Genomic DNA, 12,902 nt, shown 5'->3' on the forward strand with positions numbered 1-12,902 from the left:
GGGTTTCAGCAGCGTCTGAAAATACCTTCATTCACCTGTCCATCATCTTGAGTCGAGGGGTTTTAAAGATGAGTCAGCCTCAACTTCAGTTCAAGTTTGTGAAGGACAAAGGTTGTTGGAGAATAGATGAACCAACTCTGAAAGGAAAACTGCATTGTTTACTTATTCTGATGCATTCTTTGTATTCTAGACATCCCAATGGGCCGTTCAAAACCCTCACTGGCACCCGGCGGGCTAGACCCCGCTCTGTTTTTAATGTTAGGTTATTTAATGGCAATTTGGAGTCATTTATCAAGGTACTGATTACCAGTCTGCTCGCTTGACATTGCTCCTCCTCCTATCTATTTTCTGTCTTGCTCTGGCTTTCTGGCCATTTTGGTGGGTTCCCCCAAAGCATCTTAGCTTTGATTTATCTTTTACCAACAAACAACAACAAAAAACAACATATTTGTGCTAAGATGGATTCTGGAAACCTTCCTCATGAGTCAGTGAGCTCTGTCGGTCTGCGTCTGAGATGTAAGGGTGGCACTGATAGATTCGGAGGGCTGCAGGAGGAGAGGAGCAGCAGTTTGAGGGATAAATGTTTGTCTCAGTCAGCTCCCCTGACTCACTGCTGACCTGGCATCACTGAGCTGCTCTGGCAGAGATATTCTCTCTTCCTCCTCCAGAGCGAGGGCAGAGGCCAGTGAAAAACAGCAGGATAAATGGCAGTCATGGAGCGGATGCCAGACTGATAAGGTGTGCTGCCTCCCTCCTCCGGCCTCTTCACTACCTCTCGCTGGTGACCATGTCCGGCCCCGCCTGGTCCTGTCTAGTTCCTATCGTTTACTTTCGGGTTTGATGCCAGCACAGAGTGGAATGAGGGTGCGCTCTTAGTAAAAGCTTTGGTGGGCAGCTGCTGTGGTCCTAATCTGGGTCTTGCTTTTCTCTCTCTTCTGTCTCTCCGTCCATCTCTGGCTCTTGCGACACTTCTCTGTAGCCGCGGACGACGGAACTCACACGCTCGACATCAGGTAGACACCTTGAGGCGTCTTGGGGGGCCCATGCTGCTTGCCTGCGCTCACTTCCTTTATCTGTCCTGCCTTAACAACACTTTCACCTCATGCTGTGTTTGTCTGTATTTTGTATTTGTTACCTGACTTCTGTGAGTAGACTGAGACAGACTGAATTGAAGGTTTTCTCCTTAAACAGAGATGTTGCAGCAAATTGTATCTTTAGTTTCAATTGTGTTTGGAAAATTCCCAGCATGAACCGTTTCCCAACTTCAAAATTGGTATTGAATTCATGTGATACAAAGCAGTCATCCCCAGTCTCACACATCCAAAGGGATAGTATTACATAATCCTGCAGCACCAGGCCTGCGCTTCAACCCTCACAGCTCCACTCCAACGATAGATAGTCGATTTTGGCATGGTCGCTGTGTTTGGACCGGGTGTATACCCCCGAGGGCTGTAAACAGATCCACTGTATCATTAAAAGCATGTACTGAGTCCCTGTCCAGCACTGAGCCGCAGGAGCAGCTGGCATCGAGGTGGAACAGGAGTGTAGTCCACGTCTAAGTACGTGAGAGGAATGTGTTTTCTCTGAAGGGGGACAGTGCAGCTCCTCTCATCTCACCACTTCTGCCCTGAGCTCCATACTGAGTGTGTGGCTCTTTAGATAAGGTTTCGTTGATTTAAACACAGGGTGCACTTGATTGCTAGCATAACAAGACATAAAGTATATTTAGCAACACTGGAGGCCAACTGACATGTGTTTGACAACAGGTTTGTACATGCTTGTTTTTGTAACTTTGCGAAATTTCATAATCAGTGAGTTATTATAGGAGACTGGGCATGAACAATCAAACAGGTGGAGAAGTCAGAACTCAGTCTGTCTCAGTAAGATCTCAAAAAGGTAACCCTCACTTTGTATCTTAACCTACCAACTTCACTTACACTGGGTGTGCATGTTTATATACTTTAACATCACATTAACCGGTTTCTGTTAGAGCCCGACCGATACACCAGCAGGCCGATATCACCTGTATCTGTATAGGGACATCACAGATATATGAAATCTTTATCTGTATATTATGTTTACTGATCAAAATGTAATGTTTAATATTTACTGGTACTGGTTTGTTGTTGTTTGGTTAAAAAAAAAAGTTTTTTACACAACTTTTTCTACTTTGATATATATTTAGCACAAAATGTATTTTTTTAATTTATGTAAAAACAAAGAAAAGACAATACATTTTGTTAGATTTTTATCTCAATTGTTCTCAAAAGTCCAGTATCTGTCGGGCTCTAGTTCTTGTACGTGTAATAAAAAAAGTCATACATGATTTGACAGTTGGGTATTTTTACTTTGCCTTCAAAGGACTCTGGACAAGCTATCCCCCGTGTGGTTGAAAGCTGTATTCGCTTCATAAATTTATACGGTGAGTTGGTTGTTGTTGTACAGTGTATAGACATTTTGTCACTTCAGTTAAGCAACCATAAATTATTTATCTCTAGTTTTCTTTGATTAATTCTTTTCATAAATCAACTGCAACCTGTTTCATTTCCAAGTCTATCTGACTCTGGTGAAAAGTGACACTTCAGTGATTGCCAGGCGTTAATTGTTGGGGCGTGTACATAGTTTTTCATGTCAGAGTTTCAGTGTGTTGCAGTCATGGGAAAATGCAGATTCCATCCTGTTTACAACGGCGCAGCCCTTTTCCATCCCAGCTTCCCAAACATGCCGTGAGACAAACAGACAGACAGCGTAGCCTGGCACAAGTGATGAGTTACAGTACTGGTTTTAAACCAGATTGAAAAAGACACTCTGAGAGAATGTAAACTCTTAAAGATATGACAGTTGTGAGATCTCATGGTCTGCAGGCTCGTCCTCTGCATCTTTGATGACGTACAGAGAGAGAAAAAAGACAAGCAGCAGACTAATCATGCCTCCTCCTGACCCTTGACCTCTCCCCTTATTAAGTCCTAATCCCAGCTGAAAGACACTTTAGTAAAGCTTGATTGCGGTCTCCCTGACTCATTAATTATCCTTAATTAGAAAAGTGAAGGGGCTTAACGAACAGGATGTGCCTCTTAGGTCCAACTAAAATAGGCTTTATTTTTTCTGTGACCATCAGAGTGGACTTACTGAGTGTGTCTGTGCTCTTCCTTTACTTTCTTTCTTTGTCTTTCTCTGTGCAGGCCTCCAACACCAAGGAATATTTCGTGTATCTGGATCCCACCTGGAAGTCAATGACATCAAGAACTCATTTGAAAGAGGTACATGATGTCTGTTAAACTATATTAACTACACATTATCACCTGGAACTATAGATGATCTTTGTCTTTGCTTCATTGTTATCAGATCCAAATGTTTGGTACAATTAGGAACTAATTATCACACATTGTATCAACCATATTTGGCTTTTTGAGTTTTTAATTAGGTATGTTTAACATAAATTCATGAGCTCACTTGTCTGTGTTTTAGGAAATGACCCTCTGACGGACGACGAGAATAATCATGACATCAACTCGGTGGCTGGCGTTCTCAAACTTTACTTCCGTGGTCTAGAGAACCCTCTCTTCCCCAAAGAGAGGTTCAATGACCTGCTGTCCTGCATCAGTAAGAACACACATATTTTCACTTAGTGTCTCAGTGAGGTAGTTTTATTCTGTGTGCATTGCTTTGTTGATGATGATGGCAAAACATGTTTTTCTGTTGAATCTTTTCTTCTTTTTTTTATTTAAAAAGCAAATTAGCATGTACAAATTAAGCTATAGTGTACAGCACATGTGAAAATATATTTCCCCAGTAGTTTTGGAGCACAGTTTTCCTTTATTTTATACACTTCACATTGCTTTTCTCCCTTTGAAACTTTGAAAAACATTTATACAACTAGAGAGCATCTTGCGATGGGATCTATACAGTGATACAGTGATCCGCAACTTAAAATGAATGTGGGCCAGGGGTGTAAAGTGGGGGGGACCAATGGCCCCTTCTCTACTTTCTACCCCCCAACTTCCGGCGCCCTGGCTCACACCACACCCATCTTCGAACTTGGCCTTCATTTTGATCTCCTACAGACCTACAACTGCAGGACTGCAGTGTGCTATGGTCAGGAACACAGTGTGAGGCTGTACAGATTCTATGTTTGTTTATATTGAAACTGTCTGATAATTGTGTAGGTGAAACCTCTCTAATGCTTTTCCTGGATATTTTTTATTATGTGTCCTTGACACTTTATGTTGATAGCACTGTTTGGTGTTTGGTTGAGCACTGAGAAGGATATTACCTGTCGTAAGTGGCACAAAGCTGGCCGTGCTTACAGGATCGTGGTGGAATGTTAGGCGTTTGAATCCAGAGCTGAATCTACACTGAAGTCCTCATAAGAAAAGTCACATTGTCATTTTGCTGTGAGTCAGTTCACAGATCAGGCAGCTCTTTGTGTGGCTTTTTCTGATCTTTTAAGACATTACATGGGGGACTTTTAGCCTCTGTTGAAGAACAATTGAACATGAACAGAGTCACATGGACCCAACGTGTGCTGTAATACCTTGTGCAGCTTTGAGTGTGCCATGTGTGTTTTTATGTTCATGTAGGCTTTTGTGTAGTCGCAAGTGTGTCTGTGTGTGTGTGTGTTTCCTGGGTGTACTGCTACACATTTGTGCAGGATGAGTGATGGGGATTCCCTGTTTACATTCCCCAGTTCAACATGGCAGTGATTGCAGCGTGGGCTGAATGCCCACCAGCTCAGACCAGCTACGAGATCACTTTTCCATTTAACTCCTCTCAGTTGACGGGGCTTTTTTTGCCACAGCCGCGTACTGCAGCTTCTGATATCTTTCATTTTGGAATTTGCAGCGGGGATGTTTTGTGCGGGTGTGCTTACGTGTGTGTTTGTAGGTGATGTATGAGCGTACATTGAAGTACATCTTTAAATGGTAGCCCCTGAAGTGCTCAGGAGCCTTGCCGAATCCTAGTTAGGGATTCATGAAAAATGAAATACATCACCACTATCCCAGAAGCCCAAATCCCAGATGGCACAGAGTGGCTGGAGGGTGACAGGGCTATTTTTAGCAGCCAGCAGAGCCCCAGCTCAGCCAAATAAAATAGGCTGCTTCAAGTGCCACAGCAGAACAAATGAGATAGTAATGAAAGACACAGAGGTTGGCATTCTGTAGCATGTTGATAAAGCACAATATTAGAAGGATTTTAAATGCTTTTGTTTTCACTTAAAGTTATGATAATGTTTCTGCAATAAACATGTTGATTGAAAAACATTTACTCCTGTGTTGTAATATCCTCATTCCTGCAAGGCAGAAAAAAAGAGAGTGCAGAGAACTTAAGCAAATGGTTTTGGAGAGATGCTGTTTTCATTTAGAGCCTCCCTCTCCTCCTCCTCCTCCTCCTCCTCCTCTTCCTCTGTGGTATCAGAGCAGAGCAAGGTTGAGGGCTGAGGTGAAGGTCACCACCACAGCTGATACATTTCCTGTTGCCTCTACACACACACACACACGCACACACATTTTACATATCAGTGCATTAGTAAATCTTTGCTGATCCTCCAGAGACTTACAGCAATTCTGATAAGTAATTGGCACAGCTTCAATATACTCTTGTATTTATATGCTGGGACGTGGTGTGCTGATAATCAATATGTGGACTTCATAAGATAGATGAGTGTTTTAAATATACGGCTTCGCAAAGGTAGTGCATTTGACGTGCAGCAGAGGTGAAAGGACGGAAACAAAGCAGTCCTTATTAATTTAACAATATTTTTCTGCTTGTATTATAGCATTTTACTGCATTAACATCAAATCCTCTCTGTCCTTTTTTTTTTTTTGCTGCTCTAGGAATAGACAACCTGTATGAGAGAGCGCTGTACATCCGTAAGATCCTCCTGACCATTCCCAGATCAGTCCTCATCGTCATGCGCTACCTCTTTGCCTTCCTCAACCAGTACGTTTATAGACACCAACCAGTAAATCCATCATGTGTTTCACTTTCTAAGGATTGCTCCCTCATGTCATTCTAAGTTATGAGCATCCACAGGTGTCATTCATGATTTGATCTGAAATACTGGCCCCAGTGCTGTGTCCTTTTCTCAGTCAGCCTTTACTATCTCCCTTTTCTTACCTCCCTCCATCCACCCTCCTCTCTCCAGTCTGTCCCAGTACAGTGACGAGAACATGATGGACCCGTACAACCTGGCCATATGCTTCGGCCCCACGCTCATGCCCACGCCAGACAGCCAGGACCAGGTCTCCTGCCAGGCCCATGTCAACGAGATCATCAAGACCATCATCATCCACCATGAGACCATCTTTCCTGATGCCAAAGAACTAGACGGGCCCATCTATGAGAAGTGTATGGCTGGTGGAGACTATTGGTGAGGAGTGATGCATGCATTATCCAAACAAGTTTGAAAGACACTAATGGCTTTTTTCACAAATGGTGTTTCAACCTCTGATCTTTGAGTTACATGATTTTTCAGTTGTCTAGCCACTAGGCCACCCTGTCACTGGTGTCTGAAGGTCAAGTTGTGGGTTTTCCACGATTGGGCGGCATGGTGGCACAGTGGTTAGCACTGTCGCACGGGAGGTAAAGCTGGTTAGAGCGGGTTGGGGGTTCGATCCCCGGCTGCCCCCGTCATGTCGAAGTGTCCTTGAGCAAGACACTGAACCCTAAGTTGCTCCCGATGGAGACCAGCACCTTGCATTGGTGTGTGAATGTGTGAGTGAATGGGTGAATGAGACTTAGCTGTAAAGCGCTTTGGGAACCGTGAAGGTTGAAAGGCGCTATATAAGTGAGATCATTTACCATTTACCATTTATTTAAACGCAAAGATGGAAAGCATTCTGATGAGGTCACTTCATGCAGCTGGACAGATTGACACAACGAGCTGTAGGTTTGAGAGTCAGACGGACGCTGGTGGGGTTTTTTTTATCACATTTTTTTAATGTACCGTGAATGGAACAAAGGCACGCAGCCAAACCTCTTCATTAGGGACTCACTCAACGTGCAGGTATGCGTGTTCCTGTAGGATGTGAGTGGAGTTGATAGGAGTAATTACATACACCAATTAGGCGTCTGTGGTTAAGGGACATGACAAGGTAGAGCATGTTTTAGATGGTGGACTCTTTTCTAGGTGAGACAGGCTGAAACAATCACTTTAATTACCACGATCACAGAAGGAGGAAAAAGAAAGGTCACCTGGCAGGGAAAGGATCATTAGATGAATTGCAGCACATGCTGGAGTCAAACAGATCAAACCTGAGGCCCTTGCCAGCTTCACATCTGTAAGCAGTGCTTATCACTTGTTTCTTCCTCTCGTTATCTGTCTCTGTTTCTCCTTTTCTATGTCCCCACATCACCGTAGGCTGACAGGGATTTATCCCTGCCTAGAGCTAATCAGCCATCTCAGCAAGACCATGTCCCCCCGGCAAGGCACAAGAAGCCCTGGGGAGATTTGTTGTCTTGGCTGCCTCCTTTTTTTTTTGCAGAAGAGGAGGCGGCTGGTGACATGTTAGCATGGGAGGAGACACTCAGTTTCTGGCAGGGGTAATCTGTGGAGATGTGTGTGTGTGTGTGTGTGTGGCATTACTACCAGCTCTCTCAGCATGATGCCAGAAGAAGACCATTTAGAAAAAGAGGCCCAACCTCAGATAGAGGATCTAAGCCTCTCACAGAATACTGACAATGACCGCTATTTGAACTTCCCTTACTGGACTTACTAATTGTAAAAACCTCCCTTCCTCCTTGTCATCTTCATCAAAATAAGATTTGAATAAAAGTCTTGCAAACTGACTTAGGAGATAAATTGTCCTCAACCTACGTTCACCTCTTGAAAGAAAAAGAAGTGAAGGAAAAAACTACACTCTTGAAACTGTCCCTTGACCCCTGACCCTGCCTTGGCTGTGACCCTGATGGTTCTCATGTTGTCCCCCACAGTGAGAGCCCCTACAGTGAGCATGGAGCCCTGGAGGAGGTAGAAAACGAGGGAGGGACAGAGACGCACACCAGCGAGGATGGTGAGTAACTATACAAACATGTATGTATCTTGTGGTTTTCCACCAAGCATTTTAAACTCTTAACGTTCATTGAAAATCACATTAAATAAGCTTAACTGTCACGCCACAACACATAAAGTAAAAGGCTGTCTCGTCCATATGCTGTGTCGAAATTTAAGCTTTCCCTCATGTTCTTGGTGCTGCGAGGGTTAAACCCAGCTCTCTGCAGCTAATCCTGCCTTTCAGCCTGTTAAATGCAGTAACCTTGAAGGGCCAGGGAACTGGGCTCACAATGATGGACGGCCATTCATATTCTAATGCTTCTGCTTCTCCCTCGGGGGCTCGGGGACACTTCCATATCCCCCTTTTACAAATTCCAGGGTGGTCTACACAACTGGACCCCTTGGGAGAGAAATCTTGATTCCCATGGGTCACAGTCTTGAGTTAAAAATGTTCAATTCCCTCAATTTTATTTTTTCATTACCTTGTGAGAAATGAGTGTTATAGTAATTTGTAAAAGAATAGCAAACATATGGAGTATGTGTCAAAAGTGTCAGGTTTTACTAGTTTTAAAAATAATACAGTCTGTGTTTTGTCTACCTTAAACAACATTTCCATGTGTCCAAGAGAAAATATGAGGGGAAAAAAACACCAGGCTCATGTAGACACTGGAGGATACAATATACTTCTATTAGACATGGTGGGATACGGTGTATTTGTGTGATCATACATGTGGTCCTTTGTTTGAGTGAAATGGATACCAGTTGGCCCGGTCCAAATCAAATAGTGAGTGAGTTAGTTGAAACTGAAATATCAGCCGAGGTCAGACGTTGCTGTTAACATCCAGCGAAAAGCAGGAAAAGACAATAAAACTTCCAGCTCATTAAAAAGTGATTAAATATCAGAGAGCTGACCAGATGTAGACAATGTGAGTAAAAAAGAGCCAACCTATAGTTGAGCAAAGTCTTCATACCTTACCTTAGTAACAGACTTCCCTAAACCTGTTTCCATGGTGACAACAATGGCCCCAATCCTGTCTACTTTTCACACCCAGAGATGATTTTTAGTGGCTCCCTGTCACCAGTCTCACCAGAGTTTGCAAATATGGTTGATCTCTTCTCAATATATCAGCTGTTAATCACTCTGCTTACAGATTAAAGTCCTCATCTCATCGTCTTTTATAACTAAAAAGGACATCTGATTAGACCGGGAAACTTCTGTGTGTGAGGATTCCCACTGCAAAACACAGATGGCAGCTATCAACTCTTTGAGTAATTATTGGAAGATTATGTTTTCTAGAAGTCCCTTGCTACCATGGTTTTGTTCCAAAAGTTTCTTTGAGCGGACTCAGAGGATGTCCTCACTGACTGGAGTTCCTCCCTATGGAGTCCTGAACTGTGGTCAAGTTATTGTCATCAGTTATTTTTAAATCCCCATGACCTCATTTGGATTTCAGACACAAAAGCAAACTTCTTTTCCTGTTTGGTTACTAGCACTTGATTCCGCAGGCTGAAATAGTTGTTATGTTTACTCTTTCTCCTCCCTTCTCAAGGCTTAAAATGTGTTTGCCCTCTTCAAGTGAACACAAGACAGACATAAAGAGACATAGAGACATAGAGACATAGAGAGAGAGAGAGAGAGAGAGAGAGAGAGAGGAGTAAAAGTCATTCCACATGTTGGTCTAAGTAGCTGTCCGGAAATGTTCCCCCCCAAGTGTGTTAGCGCTCATTAGCTCAGATAGATGATCCAGACCTGCCAGATTTACACAGAGCACACATCGAAAGTAATGCTAACTGTTTGTTGCTTTAATTGGGTGTTAGCAGACAAATAATGAAGAGGAGGACAATTGCGTGGTGATTTTTAAGATAAAGATGGTGTCATGTTTGGCGTTTTATAAAGCCTAGCCCGGGTTTGTGCGTCTCATATCACCATTACATTCGAGTCACAGAGCTAAGCATCCAATTTACCAAAAAAATAAATACCCTGGGATCTTTGAGGATTATGGAAATACAGTCAGAACAGTGGTTAGTGCTGTTGAATGACTTTCTGGGGGTTTCAAAGACTTTTCTAACCATCTGTTTGAAAAATATTCTGTCGGCAGCACATTTTTTCTTGATTCGAACAAAGATGGTTGCCGGAAATTACTTTTCTCCTTTGTGTACAACATGAACCAAAAATAAAACATTTATTATCAGTTGTATTGATGTTACTGATATTTTATACAAAATAACACGTTAATATTTTTTATTTTCGTTAATGTTTTACTAAATTAACAAAGACATGTCATTTCTGGCTTCATGGATTAGGAAATACAATCGCAATTTGAGAAAGAAGTGACACATCTTTTTATATCGTGCAACCAACAAAATAATAGTTTATCCTTAAACTAGTTAGAAGATTCTTGAGATTCTTTCAGAACAGGGATAAGTGTTGTTAAATGACCTTCTGGGTTTTTCAAATATCATCAGGAATATATTTTCCGGACAATTTGATGCTTTTTTTTTGTCCACTAACACTTGATTAAAGGAACAACAATGTTGATACATGCGAGGCTCAAACTGGGGCTAAATAGAGCCATAGATTGTCCCTCAGCATATTTCTGCTCAGGGCTGACACACATGACAGTCTCATGGACCGTGGCTGTCATGCCTGGAGATGAACTGCCTGATTTCAGAGAGGGCACTTCTCGTACACCATCAATACATTGATGTTATATCTGCTGGTAAATTCGCCACAAGGTCAAAGGTGAACTAACTGGCACATTGATTATATATCACTTTTGCACGAGTATAGCCGGATGTCCTTGTTGTCCCTGAAGGCATACTGTATATTGGATTGCAGATGTTACAGGGCGGTACAAGAAGGGTCATCCTTTTTTCCCCATAAAAAGCCAGCATGAAGACTCCTGCTCTGTTCGTAGCAGCAAGCAACTGAGATTAATATTTGTCTTCAGAGAAAAGAGTAGATAGAAGAGAAAAAGGATGACAAAGTGTTTTATCCCCTCTCCTATTGTATTGATCCTACCCATATCTCACAACAGGCTCCTGCTCCCCTATTTCTATGTATGAACATGGAAGTAGAGCAACATCCACACAGACTCTGCTTCACTGGCTTGTGTAAGACATCTGACAGTTCGTATCCCTCACACCACAGGCCTCCAGCTCTCATGGTTCAAGATTTCTTTAACTCCAGTCACAGTGTGTGTGTGTGTGTGTGTGTGTGTGTGTGTGTGTGTGTGTGTGTGTGTGTGTGTGTGTGTGTGTGTGTGTGTGTGTGTGTGTGTGTGTGTGTGTGTGTGTGTAACCTCGGGTGGTTGGGTCTGAAGCCATTCTCAGTTATAATTGCACAACATGACAGAGGGGATCCTTTACTGCACTGAGATTTGATTTTATGGCTTGGTGCTTTCAGCCGCAGCCACGTCACTGCAGTATTGGTGTGTGTGCGCCCGCCTTGGATAAACATTTGCAGATGGATGGATAGGTTGAAGTGAGAGAAATAGATGAGGAAGAGAGGAAAAGAAATCCCCTGCACCGATAAGGGTTCCGTCAACTTTATTAACAGCCTTGTCCGCTGCAGTGCAACCCAATTAATTCAGACCGTAAATTCCCGCTTGTCACATTTCATTGGAGCCACGTCACATCCACCCTGTCGATCCTGACAACCTAGTGAAGCAAGGAAAGTGGCAAGTTAAAGGTTGGAAGAAATATAAATAAGGTCGAATAGACACTGAGAGAAATTAAGAAACCTCCGCTCTGCTCAGGATCACTCCAGTATTTCCTCTCATCTGGGAATTACTTTCAAGCTCTAGTGAAAGATTTACCACGATGGCTTTTCACAGCCGATACAAGCTTCAGCCATTTGCTCTGTTCCCAGTGTATATAGAGAGCCTGAGTTGGGGTGAGGCTACGTCTGTCCAGGGACCCCCTGTCTGACTCGAAGTGAGATGGGAGGAGGGCAGAGGTAGGCGTGAGGAAGGAATAAAGAAGCTATTTTTAGACCTTTGTTGCTGTAGTGCATGCACATTGGCTTGGAGACGTGTACCTTTTGAACAGGAGAGTCGACTGAAGCTGTTGTTAAAACCACAGATGTTTTCTTCCGTATAGATATCAACATAAGACTGATTTCAGGTGAAACATTATGGACTTGAAAAGATCGATCAATACAGATAGATTGAAATAAAGCATAATAGTAACTACTCAATCTACCACTGGTTAGTATTGTCTGTAATAACTTGTCCTGGTCTTTCCCATGTTCATTTCCCATGTCACTGATCCAGGGCTCTACTTGTACAGTTATTGAGCAGATATCAGCCCAGTCTAATGATCCATACAGTGACTGACATGCCCCTGAGTCATATAGATCTCCTCTCCCCAGCTTCTATAATTATCCTGCTAAAGCTCCTCAGGGCCTGTTGTGGCCCTGGCCTGGTGTTGTAGAGCCGGGTTACTATTGACTACAACTAAAATAAACAACTGGCTCAGCACACTTGAACTCCACGTGCACAAACATGCCAGTATTAGACCTGATACTAGACTTTCCTGCATCAGAGCCAGCATGTGTTTTAAGTGCATGTGTTGTCTATGCGGATTAAGATTTTTATTTCATAAGACTGCGCCACTTGTATCAATCAATATAAATGTCTGCACATGCGATAATAGCCGTCTGTACTTGATGTCTTTGCCCTGTCTGACATACCTGACCTGTCTAATCCTCTCTCCGCTGACAGAGGGCGAGCCCATTGAAGCCATTGCCAAGTTTGACTACGTTGGGCGGTCTTCCCGAGAGTTGTCCTTCAAGAAGGGCGCCTCCCTGCTGCTGTATCAGCGGGCGTCAGAGGACTGGTGGGAGGGACGGCACAATGGCATCGATGGCCTGGTGCCACACCAGTATATTGTGGTCCAAGACATGTGA

The 12,902-nt window shown here is 43.1% G+C and overlaps 1 protein-coding gene across 3 annotated transcripts in view; it reads left to right on the top strand.

The window, feature by feature from the left end:
• srgap1a (SLIT-ROBO Rho GTPase activating protein 1a) overlaps positions 1-12,902 on the top strand; it is a 77,734-nt gene that overhangs the window by 57,865 nt on the left and 6,967 nt on the right. For 2 of the 3 annotated variants that reach the window (XM_070908172.1, XM_070908173.1), the window contains exons 12-19: positions 191-296; positions 2,362-2,422; positions 3,183-3,260; positions 3,469-3,603; positions 5,835-5,940; positions 6,146-6,370; positions 7,933-8,012; positions 12,718-12,898. In XM_070908172.1, the coding sequence (XP_070764273.1) occupies positions 191-296; positions 2,362-2,422; positions 3,183-3,260; positions 3,469-3,603; positions 5,835-5,940; positions 6,146-6,370; positions 7,933-8,012; positions 12,718-12,898 (972 nt within the window). Of the gene's footprint in view, positions 1-190; positions 297-979; positions 1,014-2,361; positions 2,423-3,182; positions 3,261-3,468; positions 3,604-5,834; positions 5,941-6,145; positions 6,371-7,932; positions 8,013-12,717; positions 12,899-12,902 lie in introns of all 3 variants that reach the window. The other variant, XM_070908174.1, reaches the window with a different exon arrangement.

The sequence above is a fragment of the Enoplosus armatus genome, chromosome 6, assembly GCF_043641665.1.
Source record: "Enoplosus armatus isolate fEnoArm2 chromosome 6, fEnoArm2.hap1, whole genome shotgun sequence".
Lineage (NCBI taxonomy): Eukaryota > Metazoa > Chordata > Actinopteri > Centrarchiformes > Enoplosidae > Enoplosus > Enoplosus armatus.